A 25,327-nucleotide genomic window follows, 5' to 3' on the forward strand; every position below is an offset into this window, starting at 1 on the left:
TTTTGGCCCCTCAGTCCTTAACTGTTGGTACTATAACCCCCAAAATCAATCCCAACCTTCCTTTTGTGGTATTGAACCTTATGGTAAAATTTCATAGAGATCCATTCACTTAAACTAAAGTTATTGTGCGAAAACCAATGTGTCTTTGGACGACGACGACGCCAACGTCATACCAATATACTACTGCAAAATTTGTTTGCGGTCGTATAAAAATTAAACAGCTAAATCCTGTTGAAGAATTCAATCTGCCCTACTTTTTTGCAATGCTGTTTTTAAGGAGCATGGACAACAACAACACAAAACATTTGAAATGATGCCTGTGTCCCTACAGCTGGATGCTGCCAGGCCAGCAAAAATAACTATCAACTAGCTATGATCTTTGACCAAGACCATCCATTATACATTTATGCATCTTAGGCAACAATGTGTGTTAACTATTGGTTTGGTCCAAGCAAGCATTACAATATCTGAAGTTCTGAACATGTTTTTCTTCATAAAATCTGGGTCTACATTCGAATGCTCTGCTATATGATTATCTCTAAATGTATGTTATATAACGGGACTATGCATTATACCTCTTTTACAATGCAAAACCATCATTCTCAACTTGGCTTATATAAATACAGTGCTCTTGGACTTGTATCATGTCTGATTTCAGATATCAAAAAAGTTTGGTGAAATTAAATGTACAATACAAAAGAAGGTTCTTGAATCATATATTCCCAGAATTTCATCTTTTTCATAGCTGCTGTAGATCTTTCATTTAGTTTTGACAAAATAAACATAAGTCTTTCTCTACTTAAAAGAGAATTGTTGGACCCCTCAAATAGATACTTCCGATACAAACAAGGTATTGTATTTTTTTCAAACTTTAACTTTGACCTTATATTTATTACTATTTGAATTTAAGAATACAATCAATTAAAATAAAAGAACAAACAAATACTCTCATTAACATTACCTCTTTATTAAGATGCTTTTTTGGGCAATAGCTGGAATAAGTAGTAAGAATTCACCTGTTATTTATAACTTCTTATTAAACTTTGTGTGAGTCTACCAAGTAAGACATGTGTTGCCTACTGTTTCCAAATCATAAATAAAATAAAAGAAGAATGTGTCTGAGGACAAGAATGCCCCTGCTTAAGCTTTGCAATTTTCCAAGTTTAAAAGGGGCATAACTCTAGAACGGTAAATGACTCACTGCCCAAATTGGAACTCTGTCTGCGTGTTGTGGTTCTTAGCATTGTGTATGAGTTTCATAAAATTCCCAAGAGTCTGAAAAATCTTGTGTATAAATTTAACAGAGCCTATCAAAGATCTGCAAACATCATCAAATTTCCCAAAAGCCTAAAAATCATTTAGATATTACAAGAGACAACTACTAACAAGATTCCTGACAAAGGCCATTTGGTCAGGTTTTTAGACTATTTTTTTTAAAGATCTAAACCCTCTCCTTTTTAAAGCTTAATATGTTAGTGTTGAAATGTAAAATTTTGCATAATTTACCCCTATACTCTACCTTCTGTAAGCAGCTATATTGGTTGAATGATAGGAACATCACACATCCTTTTGAAACTAGCCTCCAAATGGATGAGGGTCAAGATAGGTTTCAATGGCATTGAGTTTTCAGAGTAGGATTTAAAAAAAAGCTTTTATGATGGACAATGACAAGGATGACCAGGATAGATGGTAATAGCTCACTCTAGTTTTCAACAAGGTGAGCCACAAAAGTTTAAATTATATGCATCTCCCATTAATAAATGAGTAAAAAATAATAATCGGATTCATAATTCTATAAAAATGAAGACAAATCATATAAAAGATTATTATTATGACTTTGCCAGCTTTATAAAATGTTCTCTCAAAGCTGTCACTGCTTTGAATCTATGAGATATTGTATTTTTTACATCCTTTGGCATTTCTGCATAGGTCTGTGTAAACTTATCGGGTTGGAAACATGGATCCCAGCCAAAGTCTCTTGGTCCCTCAGGTGATACAATTTGACCATCTGTCTGACCTCTAAATAAGATAACCTCTGATCCTTCAACCCCAGGATGATAAGCTAATGTACATAAGGCATATGCTGTTTTATCTTCAAATCCATATAACATCTTATGTAAACCTGAAATTACAAAATGTATATGTTAATTAATTCTAAATATGTGGTCATATTCATCATATTTTTATTAGATGTGCCCATAATAATCAAAAACTTTACAGATGGTTATCATACTTTAAATTTGACCCTTTCAGTCTGTTTGAACTGATCAGATGTACAAATGGAAACATGAAAATAGCCCTTCATCATACTTTCAACTTTAATTTGACTCTTTCTGTCTGTTTGAACTAATCAGATGTACAAATGGTACATTACTGCAGTAAATTATCCATAACAGAGGCATCTAGTGTGACTTCCCTGTAATATATTAGGCGCAGCTCTTACAAATTTAAGTCCCATTCAGATTCAATGTGCATGCAGTCCATGTGCATAAACACTTACAGATCTGTTGGACAGCACCACTTGTAGATACAGTTAGAAAAATTACAAAACATAAAGGGTTGATTTAAAGTCGTAAAAAATCAATTAACCTAATGCATGTACTCACTAAAATGTAGCCATTGATTTGAACTGCTTCTTAGAAAAAAAATTCATAAGGGGTTCTGCGGAACCCTGTGTCTTGCTTGCGATTGCTGCTGTCAGTGTAAAAGTGTAATGTTGACTTATAAAAAGTGAGTCCATTTATCAGTAAAATACAGAATTTAAAAAAAAATTCAAACTTTTTCTTTAGATGCTCTTTTTTGGTCTTGAAGATGAGCTTCTGTACAAGTTTCATAACAATCCATTAAGGTTTACAAATTTATCATTATCCCAGACTGTCTTTAAATGTTAACTGTAAAAAATGAAGTCCATCTATCAGAAAAATACTAAAAATGAAAAAAATTATTTTCAAAGGTTTGCTTTAGACATTATCTCTTAATCATTAAAAAGCTACTGCCAAAGTTTCATAAAACTCTATGAAGGTTTGACAAAGTAATTGATGTGTAACAAAATTTATATCCAGAGTCCCAGACTGTATCTACTTGTTAACTGTAAAAATACTAAGTCCATTTATCAGTAAAATACGGAAAAATGAAAATAAATATTTTCAAAATTTTGCTTTGGATACTATATTTTGGTCATAAACAAGCTTCTGTCCAAATTTCATAAATTTCCATGAAGCTTTGACAAAGTTGTTGATAACTGAAAAACTTTAACCTCAGACAAAATCTGAAGTTAACTGTAAAAAAATCTAAGTCCATTTAATAGTAAAATATGGAAAAATGAAAATAAATATTTTCAAAATTTTGCCCTGGATACTGTATTTTGGTCATAAACAAGCTTCTGTCCCAATTTCATAATATTCCATGTATGTTTGACTTATTGATGTCCAAAAAAACTTTAACCACAGACTGAACCTAAATGTTGACGCTGCGGATGGAATCTAGGATTGCTATGTCTCGCTTTCTCGAAATAAATTTCACAAGCTTGACAAAAATTAATCCATTATTCAAATATAAGTTGTAGATTATTGTTTTATTCATTTAAAAAAATATATGTACTATCAATTTTTCAGTCTTGTACGACAGCCTAGACCCTCGTAGAATAATTAATGCTGTTTCTTACCTTCTGGACCTATCTTTGCTAAAAACCATTTTATATAGGGACCTGGCATTCCACCTAGAGCATTGAAACATAAACAAGTATCTTCAATAATCACTGGACCTTTGATTTGTGATCTTGCCAATTCACACTTAGATCTGGCTACCTCATCAGGCTCTCCCTGGTATTCTGGTAGATCTACATCATTACTAATCACCTGATAATAATAACAGTTAATTAATTAAATAAGAATCTGAACACACTGTTACACTTCAATATATGTCTATCTGACAATAAGTATCAATTATTGGTCATTTGAAATAAAAGGTACATGGGGAATATCTAAAGATTTGAATATTAATCAAAATAAAACATGACAATTTTTTTATATGAAGTATATTCAAATTTCAACAAAAAATGAGTTTTATACATTGCATAAACCTTTGATATAAATTTGATAAAATTGTGGCAAAAATTGTACATGTGAGAGAGCTTACCATGCAATTTTCCATATAATTAATATTTCCAAGGAACTCTTAAATTATTTTTTGCTATTAAAACACTAAATTTTTGTCCACATGTGATTATTATCATTACAAAAATGTTTGTTGATTCTGGTACATTTAAAAAAAACCAATATTGTCAAATATTATGCACTGAAAAAGTTCACTAAAAATTAACCTACCTCTATTCTTTTTCTCTACCAGTATATAAATCATAAACAGATAATGTCTACAAGTTTGCTGCTGTATATCATATTGGTTTTGTACATAAACATGATAAATCAGATCATTGGTTTTCTCGTTTGATTTGTTTAAACTTTTTGTTTTGTCGGGGTCTTTTATAGCTTGCTATATGTGGTAAGGTTTTTTTCTCATTGCAGAAAGCTGTAAGGTGACCTATAGGGATAGTTGTCTCATTGGCAATCATACCACATCTCCTTATTTTATAGTATATGTCAAACTATAAGGTCTGAAAGACTCTCTTAATAATGAATAAAAACATTGTTGAAATAGTTTGTATTATAAGTTAGTAAATGTGTGTTTGAATAACAAAGTTTCTCAAATAACTACCAGGTACTTCCAGGATTAACAAAAATCTGTAGAAAAAGTTAGGAAACCAGTCTTATTTGTATAAAACTCATAACATCCATTATTCATCATTTTCTTAGCAGATAATTAAATACCTTGAATAAATCTTTATCATGAAATATATAACATTCAATACATACCTCGTAAGGAAAATCTTTTCCTAAGATAGCAACAAATTCTTCAAGCTTTTTCTTATTTCCAGTGACAAGAGTAATAGGTTGTTTGGTGCTAGCCATTATATATCTCTTATATAGTCTTGAGTAAACCTAAAACATATAATCATGCCTTGCTTTATAGTTTGATTGACTGGTATATTCTATATTTACTTGAACTTAGGCAGAGTTGTCGAAAAGTGGTGGTCTAAAGGTTTCGACCACCAACATTTTGCAAAGGAACTGACACAATTTTGGTATTTTGCAATAGAAATAATAGTGAGGACCAATAGACTTTCTTCGCGGACCACAAGGGAAAAAAAAGATTTCTAGAATTCTGCTAACGTCAATTCAAGGCTAGTTTTTCTCTGCAAAATTGGATCATTTGGGATCAAAACAAGATGTGTAAGTTGATAATTTGAAGAACTTATTTCCGATGAGAAGCATATTGTTTCTAGCATCAGTAGACACCATGTACAAATAATTCTCCTTAACTGTTATTTTTGGAAAGAATTTAAGGTGATTCGACAAAATCTGTCGATTTTTTTTCGTCATAAAGAAAATATACATTTTATCGTTATGCACCAAAAATTACCGTTAACGTCATTTGGCAAGATTTTTTGATGTTATTTGTCATGAAGGTACCCCCATTACAAGCCTCTTAAGTGTGTGCTATACTTTTTAATAATGCAATGACATTCTGATGAGAAAGTTTACGGGCACATGTTTTTCTTATAATGGATGTTGACTTGACAGTGATACATCTTGGAACAGAGACAAAATACATAAAATCCATGTATGATGTGTATATTTCTTTCTAAACAACCAAAGCTTTATGCTTTTTCATTCTTCTTACTGCCTTGGTGGTCTTGTGTTTGCCTTGAGTGTATGAGGTTGTGGGTTTGAACCCTGACCTTTTCAAACCAAAAAAATAAAATTGGTATTTGCTACTTCTCCACAAGGCACGGCTAAGGATGTCGGTTAAGTACAGGGTTCATATTCATTTCACACGAACATGTTCTCCATTTGCCACTGGATGTTAAACAGCCATCCATCCATCTATTGACACAGGTAATATATTAGACAATCTATTGAACAGATTTTTTACAGACATTACTATCTATTGTTTACAGATATTCAATCCAATTCAATTAAATACAATTGTAGCATCAATCAATTGTTGTCAATTTACTTAATCTATTCAATTAACCCTTTATTCTTAGTGTTGATTAAATTGCTATCGTTTTAAGAGTTGATCAATTTGCTATCGTTTAAGAGTTGATCAATTCAATCAGTGGTCTATGTTTTTCTTCGACTCATGACCATATTGGTTTCGATCATGCAAGAGTTGATCAATTCAATCAACTGTCTCATCTGGTTTAATCAGGTCACCATCGTATCAATTGTATTCAATCAATACAATCATTTAAGAGTTGATCAATTCAATCAAATGTCTCTTCTCTTTTTCATGACTCCAGATAGTTTAAGTGTTGATGAATTAAATCAACTGGCTCATGGCAGATTCCATATAAGAAAGTGAAACAACTCCCATAAGCACGTTAGGCAAAAATGATAAGCAATGAAATTCTGTTTTTGAATACATGCTTTACTAATAAAGATAAAGACAATTTGACGAAAAAAAAAATTATGAGCATCATCCTTTTTAAATAAACGAAGCCTTAAATATTATGTTTCTGACATAAGATTTGACAGACTTTATTGTTTCTGACATAAGATTTGACAGACTTTATTGTTTCTGACATAAGATTTGACAGACTTTATTTTTTCTGACATAAGATTTGACAGACTTTATTATTTCTGACATAAGATTTGACAGACTTTATTTTTTCTGACATAAGATTTGACAGATTTTATTATTTCTGACATAAGATTTGACAGACAAATTGAGTTTCTGACATAAGATTTTGACAGACTTGATTCTGACATAAGATTTTTCATACATAAGATATTTTGACAGACAATATATATTTGTTTTTTTTGACTGACATTGGAAATCAAATCCTAGTTGAAAGTCATTTTTAAAACTCCTGGAAAATACTGCAGCCTAACATCTAACAAGATTTCACTACAGGTCAAAGAACTTTAACTGTTAGCACATTCAAATGTTTCAGACATAAGAAAACAAGTTTGACAGATCTTATGTAGGAAACATATTAGTTAAAACTATTGCTTGAATAAAGTTAAATGAAAGAATCAACATGTGTTTTTTCTTATGCACAGCATGACTTACAGTTTTAACTGGCATATATTGGAACCTACAATGATTTTGAAAGTTTTTACAGCGATGTTCCTGACATAAGATTTATTGACAGACACTGAGCTATAAAGCAAGATATTTGAAAGTGAAAAAAAATATATATCACAGATGTTTTTGACTAAAAAAAGTAACAAATTTGGGAACAGGGATGTTTGAATAACCAGACTACACTAGTAAATACCAGTATACAAGTGTCAACATAAAGCATTGCAATACATAAACATTGTGTAAAAAAATGGGAGTTAATTCTGTCAAAATTTTTGCATTTTTTCAACTTGTTTTAATCATTTCTACTTTAAACGGAAACAATCATATCCAAAAATTATTTTTATAATTTCTTCTAACATCATTATTCCTCAAAACATTCACAGATTATCTTTAAAATAACAGTAATTATTATTTTTATTTATTTATTCATTTTGACAGACATTTCAATTTCTTATATGGAATCTGCCTCATGTGGTTTTCAAGGAGTAACAACCGAATCAATCGTATTCAATCATAATGACTGTTTAATAGTTGATGAATTCAATCAACTGTCTCTTCTTGTGTTCAAGACTCACAATTGTATCAATCTTATTAAATTGTTAAGATTGTTTAAGAGTTGATGAATTTAGTCAACTGTCTCATGTGGTTTTCAAGGAGTAACAACCGAATCATTTAATAGTTGATGAATTCAATCTGACAACTGTCTCTTCTTGTGTTCAAGACTCACAATTGTATTGATCTTATTCAATTGTTAAGATTGTTTAAGAGTTGATGAATTAAGTCAACTGTCTCATGTGATTTCAAGAGTCATGATTGTATCAACTCTATTCAATCATTACAATTGTTTATGAGTTAACAAAAAACACTAAGCTGCAATGGCTTCAGTATAGAATAAATCATAGAATTCTGGCAACAAATAATAAACAAAATAAGGTTAGTTCAAAACCCATATTGTACTTTTTGTGAGACTGAATTGGAATCAATTGAACATATACTTTAGGGACTGTTATTATGTACAACAATTTATTGAGAAAACTGAAATCTGGTTTCTCCAGAATGGTATTAGTATACCGTTTACACAAAATATTTTTTTGGGCAGGGGGGGGGGGGGGAAATTTATCACAAATGTAAAACGGTGACCCTCAAAACAATATTTTTCTCTGGATTAAACAATATATATATATATAATACAAGATATTCTAAAGGAGAATTAAGCTTAACAGCATTGCAGTGATTGAAAAAATAAAGCATCATTATTATTTGGAGAAGATAGCAATTAGAAATAAATGTTTTGACAAGTTTAACCAAGCTTGGCACATTAACCAGGAGGGTTACAGGATAATTTGATGGATTAGCAATAAAAAGATTAACAAACATGAAACTAAATTTTTTTTCTTTTTTTGTTTTACTTTATTTTCTTTCTTGTTTTTTTTTTTCTTAATCATCTTTTATTATTTTTTGTTGATCCATTCATTCAACTGCCTCTTCTTGTATTTTGTGGTAAATAATTGTATTCAATCATATCTATCGTAATGATCAAAGGTTCACAATTTAAAATGAGTTGATTTAGTTCACAACTGGTTATCAATTATGATCAATCATACCAATCGTTACAATAGATGTCTTGTAATGTTTTATTGAGTTGATTGAGTTGAAATTTTTGTTCAATCAATGTCAATGTAATCAATTGTTACAAAAGAGTATTTATAAATTTAAGCAGAGTAACAATTGATGATCCATCATTATCAAATGATTCTATTGTTACAATCATTATTTTTTTAAAGTCAACTGTTATTCAACTGAACCCACATCAAAAGCAGATGTTATTTATCGAAATTTTACCACTCTCTTATTATATACATGTCACGCTTGGTGTTAATTAGCTTTGAATGGCAATTGCCTTTGATCAATATCTGATAAATTGTGAATTGGGAGAGTAATATGTCATTCTTCTGTAGTTCTAGTAAACTTCTGGTACATCATTTACATTGACAATCATGTCCGACACTGATGTGACTGATTTTACAGAAGAAGAAGTAATGAAATCATGAAAGATGACAGCTTTAGGGAGCAACCATTTAACTTCAAGGGGGGTTATGGTTTTTTGTCTGAGTTAGAAAAAAAATTTCACACAACGCACGAACATTTTTTTTTAGTTTTTCGACACTATCAATCAAATTATTTTTTTCAAAATTTATCACTATAAGGTACATGTATGGGGAAAATCTAGATTCAGAATATTTTTGTCATCTGCTTGACCACAATATTTTTTTTCATCAAATTGGGGATCAGAATATTTTTTTAGGAAAAAACCATAACCCCCCCTTGAAGTTAAATGGTCATTCCCTTACCGAAAATTACTTTATATATACACAAATAAAATATTTGCATATTTAAAAAAAAATGATGCCCAAGCTGATCTCAAAAACCTTATCATCATTATCATATACCACAACGAGGGTTGGTCAAGGGCCGACAGACTTGCTCAGGAAAGTTTTTGGATAAGAAAGTTAAGGACAGTTTCCCCAGAGGGCATTAATAAAAAAATATAAAATGAGTCCCTACCATCACTTGTTTCCTGTAACTCAGGCTTCAGTACAGGACTCTCACAGTTTTAAGGAATTTATTCCTCCTCCCAAACATCAATATTGAAAAAATTTACCAGCATATTGATTCGCGATAATTTGTATGACGTTCAAGATTATTATTTCAGTTCAACTACAACATGTCAAGATGAGAATCATTTGACATCTTACTGATGAAGGATATTAGTTATACGAAATATTATAGCTCTGAATTTGGATTGTGATTAAATATTTGACACAGCATAGGTTTCTGACACAGAATAAATGTGGTCTAAGAACTTAAACATTTTTAATTTACCTATTCAAACCATATCATTATTATTTGCTTTTATATATAAATCAGAAATAACCAATTTAAAATGAAAAATTTTAAAGAAAAAAAAAAGGAAAAAAAGGAAAAAAAGGAAAAAAATATCCCTCCCCCAAATTTTTTGAACCCCTTTATGATTCATCACCCTTAACTCAATCCCAGCCTTCCCTTTGTAGTATGGTACATTGCAGTACAATTTCAGAGAGATCCATACACTTGAACACAAGTTATTGTCTGGAAACTAGAAAAATGCTTGTTTTTAGGCCTCTTTTTAGCCCCAAATTCCTAAACGTTTAGGGCAATTACCCCCAAACTCAAACCCAGCTTTCCCTTTGTGATATGGAACCTTGTAGTACAATTTCAGAAAGATCCATACACTTACACACAAGTTATTGTCATGAAATTAGAAAAATGCTTGTTTTTTGCCCCTAATTCCTAAAATTTTGAGGCAATTACCCCCAAAATCAATCCCAGCATTCCCTTTGTGGTATGGTACCTTGCAGTACAATTTCAGAGAGATCCATACACTTTAACACAAGTTATTGTCTGGAAACTAGAAAAATGCTTATTTTTGGCCCCTTTTTTGCCCCTTATTCCTAAACGTTTTGGGCAATTACCCCCAAACTCAATTCCAGCTTTCCCTTTGTGATATGGAACCTTGTAGTACAATTTCAGAGAGATCCATACACTTACACACAAGTTATTGTCATGAAAATAGAAAAATGCATGTTTTTTGCCCCTTTTTGGCCCCTTATTCCTAAAATTTTAAGGCAATTACCCCCAAAATCAATCCCAGCATTCCCTATGTGATATGGTACCTTGCAGTACAATTTCAGAGAGATCCATACACTTGAACACAAGTTATTGTCTGGAAACTAAAAAAATGCTTATTTTTAGGCCCCTTTTTGGCCCCTCTTTCCTAAACGTTTTGGGCAATTACCCCCAAACTCAATTCCAGCTTTCCCTTTGTGATATGGAACCTTGTAGTACAATTTCAGAAAGATCCATACACTTACACACAAGTTATTGTCATGAAACTAGAAAAATGCTTGTTTTTTGCCTTTTTTTGCCCCTAATTCCTAAAATTTTGAGGCAATTACCCCCAAAATCAATCTCAGCATTCCTTTGTGATATGGAACCTTGTGGTACAATGTCAGAGAGATCCAAACACTAACACACAAGTTATGTCTGGAAGTTACAAAAATGCTTATTTGTGGCCCCTTTTTGGCCCCTAATTCCTTAACAGTTGGTACCATAACCCCCAAAATCAATCCTAACCTTCCTTTTGTGGTATTGAACCTTATGGTAAAATTTCATAGAGATCCATTCACTTAAACTAAAGTTAGAGTGCGAAAACCAATATGTCTTCGGATGACGACGACGACGACGCCAACGTCATACCAATATACGACAAAATTTTGCGGTCGTATATAAATTACAATCAAAGGAACAAATGTAACTATAAATATTTCGGATAACAGATATCCTTCATCAGTATGATCACGATGTAAAATGAATCTTATCAACCTATTCTGATTATAAAACTATAGCAATCTTGAATTCTATACAAAAAAAAAGTTTTACCAGAACACCATAGAGACGCTAGTACAATTCTAAAATTTCCAAACACGGCGCAACGACATACTTAAAATAAAAATAGTAATGATTTGCGATATGAGCTTGCACAACTTTAAAATTCAAAAGGTGAAGACAGTTAAGATGTTACAACAACTGCGTGGAAATATATTCCCAATAAGCAGCACTGACCGATCTAAGCTTGTATAATATTTCAAATTAGACAACGGTAGAGTAATTAAAACAGAGGCTGTGTATTTAAACACCCCAAATAAATAGCAGTTTGATAATGATAAGAAAAATAATTGAACGTGACTGCGTACTTTTACATCCATCCCAAATGAGTAGAACCCTATAATTAAAACTAGTATAATTAAAAAATTCCTTAAAAATGTAGGAGTCTAGTACAGAAGCCGGAGTTACTGGAAACAAGTGATGGCAGGAAATAAGTGATGGCAGGAAAATGAGTGATGGTAGGGAAAATGAGTGAAACATTCTGTTTTTTATATATATATAAACAAGTCTGTGCATGCAAAACAAATTTCTTGTTAGAGGGGTCTAAAAACAGCACAAACAACATTTTCCAAAAGACCAAAAAGTGAAAAAAGTATATTTTAACAAAAACGCATTTGACTAACAGGTCGAACAACTGATTTCTTAAACCCTGCTGACTGCCATGGCGATTGCCAAATAAACGTATCACAAGATGTAACAAAATGGATCTTAATTGTTAATTTAATACCAAACAGAAAACAATAAACTTGCGGAAAAGATGGTATACCGCAAACATGAGGTGCAAAAATTTGTACACCATATCCGGATTTCTACATATATATATATAAATGTAATTATAAGAAATGAATGCTTCTTTTTGTAATTTTATTGGGGTGTAAAAGTGTTGACCGAAGCACATTTTGTATGAAGCGTGGAATCGCGAATGTAACATTTCATTTTGATATGAAGGTTAATTTTAGAATGATGCGTGATTGTTGTTTGCCAATCAAACTAATGGATTCTCGTGAAACATGAATGTAATGTATATTGTATGCATATGATTCTTAAGCACCATCCCCTGGTGTCTCCTCCAGCTATAAGCAATCAATTTACGAAAATGTTTGTCTCCCCTTGGATTGCACTGCCACAAACATCCTGATTTCATAGAAGTTAGAACTCAACATTTAAAATAATCTTATATTGTATTTGTTATTACCACACCAGTATTATACATTGTATTCTTGTACTGTATTGTTTGTATAACTGAATTATGATTGTATCTTTGTCATTGTCCCCTGAGGGAAAAACACATGGAAACACATATTGTATTGTATCAGAGGCATATATACACAAATCTCTGTGTATATATTCTCTGATTGTATTGTATTTTATCGTATTGTATATATATCAAACTACTGTTACATTTAGTCACTTTCAGATTTCGTTTAACTTTAACCCTCTTGCTGCCGAGTTTTTTTCTTGCTTTGTCGCGCCAAAAGCATCTTGACGTTTCATATCTGTGACGTTGCAAAACTTGTGCCTCTCTGTAGAACAGCCCTTTTCGCCGTCCATAATATTTCCCACGTCAATGTAGCCGTAATTATGAAAAGCGATGTAAAAGTAATTTTATGAAAACTATTGCTATAAGATTGTTATAAACGATGTTTTTAATACAATATTATTTTACAATACAACTTTTAACCTTGAAATATAGTTTTTTTTATCTTTCTTGTCTTCAAAAAAATGAAAATAATATACCCATGGTCACCCATTGCTACTAGCTTTATAAGCGCTTTTGTTTTATTTTTGTCAAGTGAAATGCATAACTGATTCTTAACCACCTCTAAAATACTAAGATATATTTATCCTTGTTACCCGATTAGCTTAGCAAACCTTGTTATAATTGATAAATACCGTAAAAAATCTCTCAAATAATTATATAAACAAAACAACGGCCCCAAATAAAAATAAAAATAAAAACAATGAGTGTACAAATAAAAATAAATAAAAACTCTGAGCAGCCGATTCTATGAACTACTTCTTGTTGTAAAGTATCAAACGTGTCAGATTAAAATTTTCATTCCAAGCCTTGTTTCGGTAGGCGAGAAAATAATGTTTATAGACGTTATTATCCATATTCATTTTGTTTATGTTTTAATCATGTTTATTATTATTTTGTTGACCACTTATTGCTCAAAATTTCAGAGAAATGTTTGAAAATACGAATTTAAAAAAAAACAGAATAGCGACGGAAGAAATTCTCTAAAATTAATTTCTATTGTCTACAAGTGAACCTGAATCAATAATAATTCATTTTCATTTTCTATGACGAAGTACACACTGTAATTGGCATACACGAAATATCTTTTAAAATATGTTGATTGATAAATTGTTATCTTCTCAACATTCAGTGGCAAGTATTTCATGCAATATTAAGGACGTCTGAAATTTAATGTAGAATAAATATGTTGCTCAGTGGGTCCTACAAAGTAAAAGATTTGTGATGAATGGCTTAAAATTGAGGTTGCCACTGGGAAAGGATGATATGTAAGATAGGAAAAGAAATCATTGGGTCACCTGCTAATATAACATCCCCATTTCAAATGAAAATAAATAGTTTTAGATTAGTGCTTCAATGATGAAACGGGTATAAAATGTATTGAAATATCGTATGGCAATACAAGTATATCGGGTATCATTTGTGTACTTTTACAAAAAAAAAATCTTCACTGAGAATTCAATCACGGCATTTGAGCCCTAAAGAAATTTTCCAGTTCTCTTAAATAAAGCGTGTATTGTGAATATTAATATTTCGCGTAATCAAGTATAACAGTTACCTTTTCTATGATTATTTATTAGGAATGCGATTATTATATGAGATATTCTGATTGAAAGATGTATGAAAAAAACGTTTAACAAATTTTTCGAAAGTACGCAACATTTTACATGAAAATGACGAACTAGATAATTAGAAAATACGTTAAATAAGTTGGCATTATAGTACTAACAAGCTTATGATCCTGTATCATTTTTTGACATCCGTTTTAAGTATACAAATAATGCATTTTATTCAGTTTGCTTCATTCCCGCCAAAATCGTCCTTTTGGCGCCGTCTTTTGACGTTGTCAGTGCCCCTCAGTATTGTGACGTTACCATGGACCTTTGACGTTCTACACAATCAACAAGATTTGTGTGTAGAAGCCATAAATGTCCCTTTGGCAGCAAGAGGGTTAAATAACTTATAAATTTTGGTTGGCCAATAAAATATACATGATTTTAACCTTTATGCCAGTAGACAGAGTACGTTGCATCTATTTCCAGGTTGCATTAGTTGCAAATTTCCCGCAATATCTTCTCACTCGCAGATTTATACAAATACCAAAAAGATTGATATTCAATATCAAAAACAGAGCGTCTGGTTATCGGTTGTGAGGGCATTGTTGTGTATCTGGCATATAATATATATAGTCTTAGTGTGTATATACTAAAATAAATATATCAATTCAGATTTTGATTTGTGGTTTCTTATGATTGAAATTATGGTTTTAATGCTTTGTATAATACCGAATTAGGTGTCCAGTACGGATTTACACATCATGAATCTAGTCTTTCTCAAATTTATTTTCGAATTTTTGGGGTTTTAAATGTTAGAATTATGAGAACTTGTAATATTCTTAATCTTGATTAATCACTGTTCAATTTTCAGTGTTGTGTTTTTTGTATCAGAAAAGGTAAAATAATGTTTCAAGTAGAGCTAGGCCTTTTAGGTCAAGGTCGTCCATTTCGTCTTTATGTGGCAATATGCCTCTGTCAGAATACATGTTTGATACACGAAAAATAGACAAATAAACGAAGAGAGACCACAATGTCACGACACAGGAATGTCAGATCTATGAACTATGAAGAAGGTATAATGAAATTCATCTAACTTAACAAATGTATTGTGAATCTGAAGATAAACCCTCCAACAGAAGAAATTTATATTTGGTGGGAAATAATTTAAAAGCGTAGATAAAAAGCATTAACATTTAGTTACCGGTTTTTCTTGGATTCCTATAGTGGAATGTCAGTCAGTTGTCATGCTAGTCGTGTCTTTTAGCATTAATTCAAAGGACCTGTTTAAAAATAAGATGTGTTGTATGATTGCCCATTAGACCATAAATGCATGGATGTAAGCAACTAGCATATAGTTCAAAGTTCTTTATTCCCAATAAAGGGCTTCCGAAGGGACACAATGACAATAATACACAATAAATTCTCATTCATAACACCTAAACATAAATGGAGATAAAATTAAAGTTCACGTAAACATATAAATGGATATAAAATTAAAATTCACATGAAGTGGATAAGATTACCATGGAATATATATCATACATATGATCATATAAAATATCACACATACAACTTGTTATTATTAAACATTCTTTTTTTGTAAATAAGTTTAGTTTAATATGAGACAGGTGCTATATGCATGATATGATTGGATCCTAAAGGTGGTTTCATTTAGTTCATGTCTGTTTTAAATATACCTTTTAGTTATCAGATATATAACACAAATTCGTGGGAAATTGTAAGCTCCTTTTGATATATCATATACATACATGTATTTGCTTCATTATGATATTTAGAAAAAACCTACAAAAAAAAATAAAACTAAAGAAGTTTTCTGATATGTTATTGAAGTTTTTTTCACGATAATGCTACCCCAATTTTCTATTCAATTCAAAAGTTTTATTTTAGGTTGATATTCAGTAAACAACATAAACACTAGTCTAGCTCTAGTGAACTTTTCAAATTGACAGAATAACAAAATATATACATACATACAAACTAATGAAAACAGCACAATTTAAAACATACAGGGCATGGTAAGATGATATAGGTGACATATAAAAGTTAAGTTTCAGTCATATTCTTGGAAACATGCTTTCAAAATAAAGTATATCTTAAAACATAGCTCATGTTAGAATATTAAGCAGCAGATAATAGGAACAAAAAGGCTATACAAATCATGCAGTCAAACAAAATGAAAAATGAAAATCACAAGCATTAAAGCACTTTATATACATGCACTGCAATGACGTGAGCTGTAATTTGATCCAATATTGGTATTATTGAATTGGTCAAAATATGTTTCCATACAACAATGGTTACGCAGCTCGTTTCAAATTTGTGCAGCTTTATAGCAAAATGTTGTCGAAACCATACTTAGTAGTTATAACTTTGGAAGTACTGCTGTTTCCTGTGATCTGAAATTATAGTTCTAAAATTTGATATCAATTAAATTATGCAGATAACTTGGACTTTTTTAATGAATTATTTTAAATGTTTCTGTTAGTCTCATAAGCAGTAGCTTAGTCCCAGGAAAAAATGTAAATTGATTTAAAACTTAGTTATTTAGAGATCCTCCAAAAAAATTGAAAAATTCAGATAACCTGTTTTTGGGGTTGTTGCCCCTGAACTGTCAATTACCAATTTTTGTTTTTATTTTTTTATTTTGAAAAATTGAAATCTAGCTACTTTAATAATGTATATTGAACCTGTTTATAAGTTATTTCTCCTGACATGTTTTTTGCTACTATCTCATAAACTACAGAGACTTACTTGATGCTTATGTTTCTGTTGAATTATTAAATGATCAGCATGACAAGATCTATTCAACCTAAAAAACAATTTCCATTCTGTTTTGGGGTTATTGCCCATAAAATGTTGGTTAAAAGTGTAATGTTTCAATGTTACTAACGATAACTAGTATGTGAAATTAAAGCTCCTTGAATGTAGACTTTCACTTTTTGACCAAGTGGGGAATACAGACTCTGGTTAGCCTCTTGTCTGTATACAACACTAGATTTTAAACTCTTTAATTCTAGGTCGTAAAATAATGTGAAAATTCATAAAAGCTACATCTATTGTAATTTAAAATAACTTTTCTGAGTAATTTTCTAAGACTTTCAATATGCATTGTGTAGATACAGAGAGATAATATTGACCCGGATTCAGATAAGACACCATATTTTTTTGAATTGTGACACAAAGAAAAAAATCCAACCTTACTACCATCCCTCTATAAATACTATAATTTACAGGAAGGAACCCCTAAACATACATAAACTAGTGTTAACTTTCCCAGACATTTGTGACTAAATACAAAATATACTGACAGTTTTGTAAATATTTGAAATTTGTTCTGTCATTTAAATTTTACTATACATTGTGAGGGCATATAATTTTTATGTAAACAGATTGACTTATAAATTATTTCTGAATATGATTTCCTACCCCCAAACTTCAATCTAGAAAAAAAGAAAGAAAACCAGTCATAAATACATGTACAATGGTATGGGTTGTTCATTAGTTAAGCTTCTAATATTATTTAAACAAAATTTACATTATTTTTTTTCAGATTTTTATGAAGATGATGATTACCTTGGTCATTCAGTAGAGGATAATTATTGTATATCTCCAGGGACAGGTAAGATTTCAGTAGAGGACAATTATGGTCTACATCTATCTCATTGAACAGGTAAAATTTTAGTAGAGTACAATAATTGTATATCTCCAGGGACAGGTAAGATTTCAGTAGAGGACAATTATAGTCTTATCTCATTGAACAGGTAAAATTTTAGTAGAGGACAATAATTGTATATCTCCATGGGCAGATAGGATTTCAGTAGAAGACAAAAAATTTATATCTCCTTGAACAGTTAAAATTCAGTAGAGGACAAAAATTGTATTTCTCATTGAACATATTAAATTTCAGTAGAGGACAATTAATGTATATCTCCTTTAACAGGTAAATTTTTGGTGTAAGACAATTTTTGAATATCACCAGGAACTTGTAAGTTTCGAAAATTTCAGCTAAAATAGACGTGAGAATTTTCTGACATCATGTTGCTGTTTGCAAATAAGATGGAATTTGCGTTTATAATACAATATAATCCATATAGTGGTACCACATGATGTCACCCGAAAGGAAAGTTCAGTAAGGACCATATTTGGCCCTGATTATTAAGTTCAATGTTTCAAGATAGAAAATGTTTTAAGTTGATGAAAAGACATGTGAGAAAGTTTATTAGAACTATTTTTGTCAAAGTTTTATTTTAAAGCATTGATTTTTACATCCCAAATAGGCCAAAAACAGAGATTGTTTGCGAAATTTGGCAAAATCGTCCGGATTTTAACCAAATTTAGGCCAAGGAAACATAGAGCGCAGGCGTTGACAAACTAAATATTCAAGTCAGATATGTAAAATGTTGTAACAAACATTATGTTAAAAGATCTTTTTTGCCGATGCATGCTCTCTATGGTTCCGGTCTAAAATATAAAAAAAAATTACCCATTTCTATTGAATTTTCATGGAAAATCAAAATGTGTCGTATTTGTGATGTCATGAATAGAAGTAAGTAGGTAAATTTTCAACAAAAAGACATATTTCCTGTCTAGTCATTGTTTTAGCTATGATTTATTGTGATATTGGTCAATAAATCATAATTTGAAATTATAGCTAGAAAAAGGGGCCACTTTAACGTATATTTGTTCAGCCTAACAAAAGTTACCCTGGAACCTTTGTTATAAACAATGCCATATTATTTGTTCCAGTTGGAACAAATATTCTATACCCTTTATTCTGTTAGGAACAAGTACTGTAATATTGGTTTCAGTGGAAATAATATCACTAAATATTTCTTCCGCTTGGAACTTACATGTATATTACGAAGGAACTTCTGTTAGTAAAATTTATTCATCAAAATCTAGGTATGGTAAATTCAATACATTTTCATAAACTGTGCTTTACAGTACAATATGTCCAGAAGAAAATCTTTTAAAACTCTTCCTGCAAACTCCTGAGATGAACTGCTGGTAAAAGTTCATATGAGTTAAGTTGTAATTGTGATACTTATATAAAAATAAGGAGATGAGTTATGATATAAAAATAAGGAGATGAGTTACGATATAAAAATAAGGAGATGAGTTATGATATAAAAATAAGGAGATGAGTTATGATTGCCAATGAGACAACTATCCACCAAAGTTCAAATAATGTGGATGTAAGCAATTGTAGGCAACCATACAATGAGAAAAACCCATACCCTATAGTCGGCTATAAAAGGCCCCGACATGAAGAATATGAAACAATTCAATTGAGAAAACTAACAGCCTAATTTATTACTATATATATAAATGTATTGTGAAGCCATTTATTTGATTCTATTGAAAATAAGTGATACATGTAGATAAAACACTTTTATACGACCCCAAAAAATTTGCGGCCATATAATGGTATGATGATGTTGTCGTCATTGTCCAAAGACATTTGGTTTCCAGACAATACATGTAACTTGAGTATAAGTGAATGGATCTCTATAATATTGTACCACAAGGTTCCATACCGCAAAAAGAAGGTTGGGATTGATTTTGGGGGTTATTGCTCAAACCGTTTAGGAATTAGGGGCCAAAAAAAAAGGATTTTCTGGTTTCCGGACAATAACTTGTGTATATAAGTCTATGGATCTCTATGAAATTGTACCACAAGGTTCCATACCAAAAAAGGAAGATGGTTATTGATTTTAGAGGTTATGGTCTCAATTGATTAGGAATAAGTGGCCAAAAACAATACTTTTTTAATACTTTGTACATGTATAAATTGCTTATAAAGGACAAGGTTCACTTTAGGCCAAATATGGCCTTGAATTTCAACTTTATCATAAAATTTCAAAATGGCCATAATTTGGTTCTTAAATAAATCTATTTCAAAAGCCTTACTTGTTTGTTAAAATAAATCTCTTCATTAGAAATAAACAGATACATGTAAACTTACTTTTAGAATAATACTTGCCTCAACTGTTGAATGCATATCTACTATACTTACCATGTTTATAATGGGAATAAGTTGTACATTGTATTACAGCAAGGTTTGACTAGTGCTTTTAGGTCACATTTGATTATTTGTTCTCCATGTTTTAATACATCTGTGGCATTCCAAACATTTTTGCTCTAGGCATTCCTAATGGAGAAGGATAATTGGGAACTCACACTAAAAGCAGAAAATTTAATATTTTTTACTTTTAAATATATGTTTATCAATAGAAAGTCTTTGGAATTTCCCATGAATTTTCCTAAAAATGTTTCACATCTATTAGTGTATACATTTATATATTCACAAGAATGTTGTTATATTTACAGCTGCACAGTTCACTTTCAATAGAGGAGAAAGAAATGTAAACTTGGCATCTTATGTGGAAGAAGGAATTCCTGAAGAGGATGAAGAAGAGAGTGATGAGGACACTGTTCTCAATCATTCTACAGGAACGCCTAAGTTACAGTTAAATGAAACAGACCAAGGTAAGGTGTATAAAGTGTGAAAAAGTTATATAAAGTAATCCCTGAATCAAAAGTATAGCTAAATCTCAATCAAAGCTTTGCACAAGGGAGTAAACAATACTTAATTTTAAAGGATTTTCAACTGAATGTTCTATTTGCCATAGGAATTGCTTTTAACTGATCATAAAATGGCGTATTATAAATACTATTCTGATTTAGTTCTAAGAAGAACACTTTTGCTCTTGAGTTGGACACCATGACAAAAAACTGAACGGGAAATGATGACATCTTTAACATACATGTAATATAATGTAAGACATTGATATATCTAAATAAAACTTAACTTTAACGATTTGTAGTTGGAAGAAACTAATCTCAACTTTTAACTCCATTGATACCAGCTGTTCCACTTGAGAGCATCAAAACAGCTAAAATCAACATGGAAAATAAGAAGTTTTCATAAAAAAAATAAATATCATATCATTGTGCAACGTTATATGAGTACACATCACCAAATTTGAAAATGATGTCACTGCCAACATCCAAATATATGTATTTGTTTTAAGAATATTTGACTAACTAGAAAATTATTATTTATTATGCATTCATTTTAAAAAATTTCATTGTCAAGTTTTCACTCAAAATTGTCAATAAGCTCAAAGTTTCTGCAATCTTTGTTGGCCCCCGTGCAACGCGTTGTGGGGGACATAGAAAAACCAGGCGTCCATCCATCTGTGCGTCCATCCATCCGTCTTGTTAGTGCTCTCACATGTACAATTCTTGCCAGATTTTTATAAAACTTATATCATAGGTTTATATCATCAATGTCTCGCACGAGATCGAAAATAAGTGCCGATGAACTATTTTAAAAAGAGTTATGCCCCTTGGAAACACATTATATGAAAAATTGCATTGTTAGCGCTCTCATGTGTACAATTTTTGCATGATTTTTATCAAATTCATATCGAAGGTTAATATCAGCAATGTCATAGAAAACTGGGCATCCGTCCGTCTGTGCGTCCGTCCATCCGATCTTGTTAGCGCTCTCACATGTACAATTCTTGCCAAATTTTTATAAAACTTATATCATAGGTTTATATCATCAGTGTTTTGGAGGAGTTTGAAAATCAGTGCCGATGAACTATTTTTAAAGAGTTATGTCCCTTGGAAACATTAATAATTTGGAAAATTGCTTCGTTAGCGCTCTCACATGTACAATTCTTGCCTGATTTATTTGAAACTTATATCATAGGTGTATATCAGCAATGTCTCAGACAAGTTCAAAAATCAGTGCTGATGAACTTTTTTTAAAAGAGTTATACCCCTTGGAAACACTAATTATATGGAAAATTGCATTGTTAGCGCTCTCATGTGTACAATTTTTATCAAATTCATATCGAAGGTTAATATCAGCAATGTCACGGACAGTTTTGAAAATAATTGCTGATCAAATATTTTAAATGAGTTATGCCCCTTAGATATATTAAATATTTCAGAAATGTCTCAAGTCTTCAACTCTCTAAGATAATTTAAAAAAGTTTTAAAAAACAAAAAGCAAAATTTATTAATTTTGGACAGATAAAATATGTGCATACAGGGGACGTTGGAACTCTGTTCTTTTATTTAAGTCACATTTATTTATTTTTCAGCCAAGTTAAACTCTTGCCTGGATGAAGTAAGAAATGTCTTGGGGGAATCCTGTCCTGAATATATCATGGCTCAGACCATAGTCAAACATAACTACAACATACAATCTACGCTGAATGAATTACTTAACCAAACAGGAACAGGCAAGTGTAATAATTACAACATAAAATCTACACTGTTAATAACTGAATTAAACAGTCAAGTGTGATAACTAAAACATAAAATCTACACTGATTACTGAACCAAACATGCAAGTGGTATAACTTCAACATAAAATCTACACTGATTACTGAATCAAACATGCAAGTGGTATAACTTCAACATAAAATCTACACTGATTACTGAATCAAACATGCAAGTGGTATAACGTCAACATAAAATCTACACTAATTACTAAATCAAACATGCAAGTGGTATAACTTCAACATAAAATCTACACTGATTACTGAATCAAACATGCAAGTGGTATAACTTCAACATAAAATCTACACTGATAATAACTGAGTCAAACAGGCAAGTTGAATTGACTTCAATTAAAAACTACACATAAAAGATTGCCAAGTTTAACTACAATATTTTAATACACAGTAATAATAAAGTAGGAAAGCTTAAATTACTACAACATACAATCTTCACTGAATGAATTACAGAACCTAACTGGGACAATGAAATACCTACAACATACAATCCACACTGAAAAATCTGTGCTGAATAAAATTTAATTATCAAAACATTCAATTGTATTTCACCTTGAATGTACCCAGGTACTAGGATCCGGAAATTTTTCCAGACAATTTCGGTCATTTTGAGATGTTTGAAAAGTTGGTGCCCCTTTTCAAATTGTCAATATCAACTTGACTATATTCATAGCATCAACGAACATGGCGAACTTGTATTGCTGTTTCATCGCATTTACTAAGTAAATGTCTTACCATTACCATGAAGGACAGTTTAGGGAAGGCAACAGTCTAAAATTAAAATGATTTTAATGACTCAAAATGGTTAATTTCTCAGACATTGCTTACGTTTCTTTCGATTTGACAAAAGTTAAAACCGGAAGTTTGCGATATTTTAATGTACGAATAATTCCGGATTCATTTCCGGGATTTGTTTTGTTTATCAAATTGACAGGAAATCACCGGCTTTTTATGGCTTTTTTATTTTATTACCTTTAAAAGTGTTTGAATATAACAGATAATAGTTGCACTCGTTTAATTTAGCATGAAATCAATTTGCATTTTACGATTAAATATTAAATTTGCTGAAGACAATTTCACGCATGCGTATTACATAGTAAATAAAGCACATGTGTTACTCATGAAAAAATACTTTTTTCTACGTAAATTTAGATTTAATTTATAAATCAGAATTGATGACTGTCTTTGATGAAAAGTAAATAAATAATGAATACACTTGTCAGGGAACTTTAATGTTTTAAAGATATTATTCTGAGCTTGTAATCATGCACTGTCAGGTGTGAATTAAAACCACAGGTAAAAAGTGATTAGCGATCATGAGCCAATGTTTCCCGGAGGCATTGATATAGATATTAGGAGGGCCCTCAGGATTATCAAACTACTGTAGTGGCAGTTTTATTACAGGAAAGGGATTATAAACAAAAACAAGTGATCACAAGTGCAAAATGTCGACTAAGAAATCCGATTTCAAACATTGAGTCAATGAAATGACCGAAATTACTTCTGTAAAAAATAAAATTTGTCCTAAATCCCAATTACTCGTTTAGGACAAATACTTTCATCTTAGGACATGACTGGCAAATATGACCGTTTCCGGACCCTTGCCCAGGTATTATTAAAATAAACTTTTAACATAAAACCTTCTGGTTTATATATTAATGGTATTAGCATAGATGAAAGTAGGCAAGGCATCTGTGTCATATAGGTACATACAGTTTATATATCTTATGTGTAATACAATATCGACAAATGTTATTAGTATATTTGCTGTATTATTTAAAAAGTTGATATGTTTATTAGCAATTATCTATTTCACATGCAGGGCTCACGCTACCTTGCAACTGGGGCGACAAAGTCGCATTCCTGTCCGTCACTTTGCTTTGCCCGACCGTCAAAAGCGAAATCTAGTCGCCACATGTACACAAATCAGCATCTCACAAATAGGATTGAACAAGATTTCTTTATTTTTCTTCAGATGCACCAAAGCCACAGAGACAGCCTCGAGAATCACGAAGGAACAGATCACAAGGTATGCATCTAATATACTTCAAATTGGTAATATAATTGTGATAATTTGAACTACAGTTTGAGACTATATAAGCATGACATAGGTATTCATTGCATTTATTATACCCCTGCTTTAAAAAAGTGGGGGTATACTGTTTTACCTCTGTCTGTCCGTCAGTCCGTCCAGCTATTTTTAGTCACATCTTTCTCAGGAACTACATCATAAGGATTTCTGAAATTTGGTTTCAGGGTTAATATAAGTCAGCTATACTGTGTGATGTGTTTTCAGATTCATCACTCAACAACTTCCTGGGTGGGCGGGGGGTATCATCAGTGAGCAGTAGCTCGCAGTTTCACCTGTTTATTCTGTATAAATATTAGATATTAATCAACAAACAACCAATCATTCTGTCAACCTATGGGGAGAGTACTATGTATCTTTTACATTAGAATGTCTCTTAGACATTGATGTTTCTTTAGTCTCAATTTGATGTATACATTTAATAAAAAAAAAACATTTTTTGTTTATAAAAATTTGA

The 25,327-nt window shown here is 31.2% G+C and overlaps 2 protein-coding genes across 5 annotated transcripts in view; one reads left to right on the forward strand and one right to left on the reverse strand.

Moving 5' to 3' along the window:
- Positions 1-946: 946 nt before the first annotated feature.
- On the reverse strand, positions 947-15,219 carry LOC127733409 (inosine triphosphate pyrophosphatase-like). Of its 3 annotated transcripts, none has more exons than XM_052242791.1 (4): positions 15,178-15,219; positions 4,872-4,997; positions 3,665-3,857; positions 947-2,122 (listed from the first exon to the last, which is right to left on the reverse strand). In XM_052242791.1, exons 2-4 carry the CDS (start codon positions 4,965-4,967, stop codon positions 1,830-1,832), a joined length of 582 nt encoding a protein of 193 aa, XP_052098751.1. In that variant the 5' UTR covers positions 4,968-4,997; positions 15,178-15,219; the 3' UTR covers positions 947-1,829. The 3 variants fall into 3 exon arrangements, with proteins under 3 accessions (XP_052098751.1, XP_052098737.1, XP_052098743.1); XM_052242777.1 differs by lacking the exon at positions 15,178-15,219 and adding an exon at positions 14,895-15,030; XM_052242783.1 differs by lacking the exon at positions 15,178-15,219 and adding an exon at positions 14,622-14,847.
- Positions 15,220-15,375: 156 nt separating this feature from the next.
- LOC127733294 (HBS1-like protein) overlaps positions 15,376-25,327 on the forward strand; it is a 39,353-nt gene continuing 29,401 nt past the window's right edge. Inside the window, exons 1-5 of one of the 2 annotated variants that reach the window (XM_052242658.1) lie at positions 15,376-15,521; positions 18,020-18,088; positions 20,800-20,958; positions 22,587-22,727; positions 24,757-24,810. In XM_052242658.1, coding sequence (XP_052098618.1) covers positions 15,479-15,521; positions 18,020-18,088; positions 20,800-20,958; positions 22,587-22,727; positions 24,757-24,810 — 466 coding nt within the window. In that variant the 5' untranslated portion in view covers positions 15,376-15,478. The remainder of the gene's footprint in view (positions 15,522-18,019; positions 18,089-20,799; positions 20,959-22,586; positions 22,728-24,756; positions 24,811-25,327) is intronic. The other variant, XM_052242665.1, reaches the window with a different exon arrangement.

The sequence above is a fragment of the Mytilus californianus genome, unplaced genomic scaffold (assembly GCF_021869535.1).
Source record: "Mytilus californianus isolate M0D057914Y unplaced genomic scaffold, xbMytCali1.0.p SCAF_1, whole genome shotgun sequence".
NCBI lineage: Eukaryota > Metazoa > Mollusca > Bivalvia > Mytilida > Mytilidae > Mytilus > Mytilus californianus.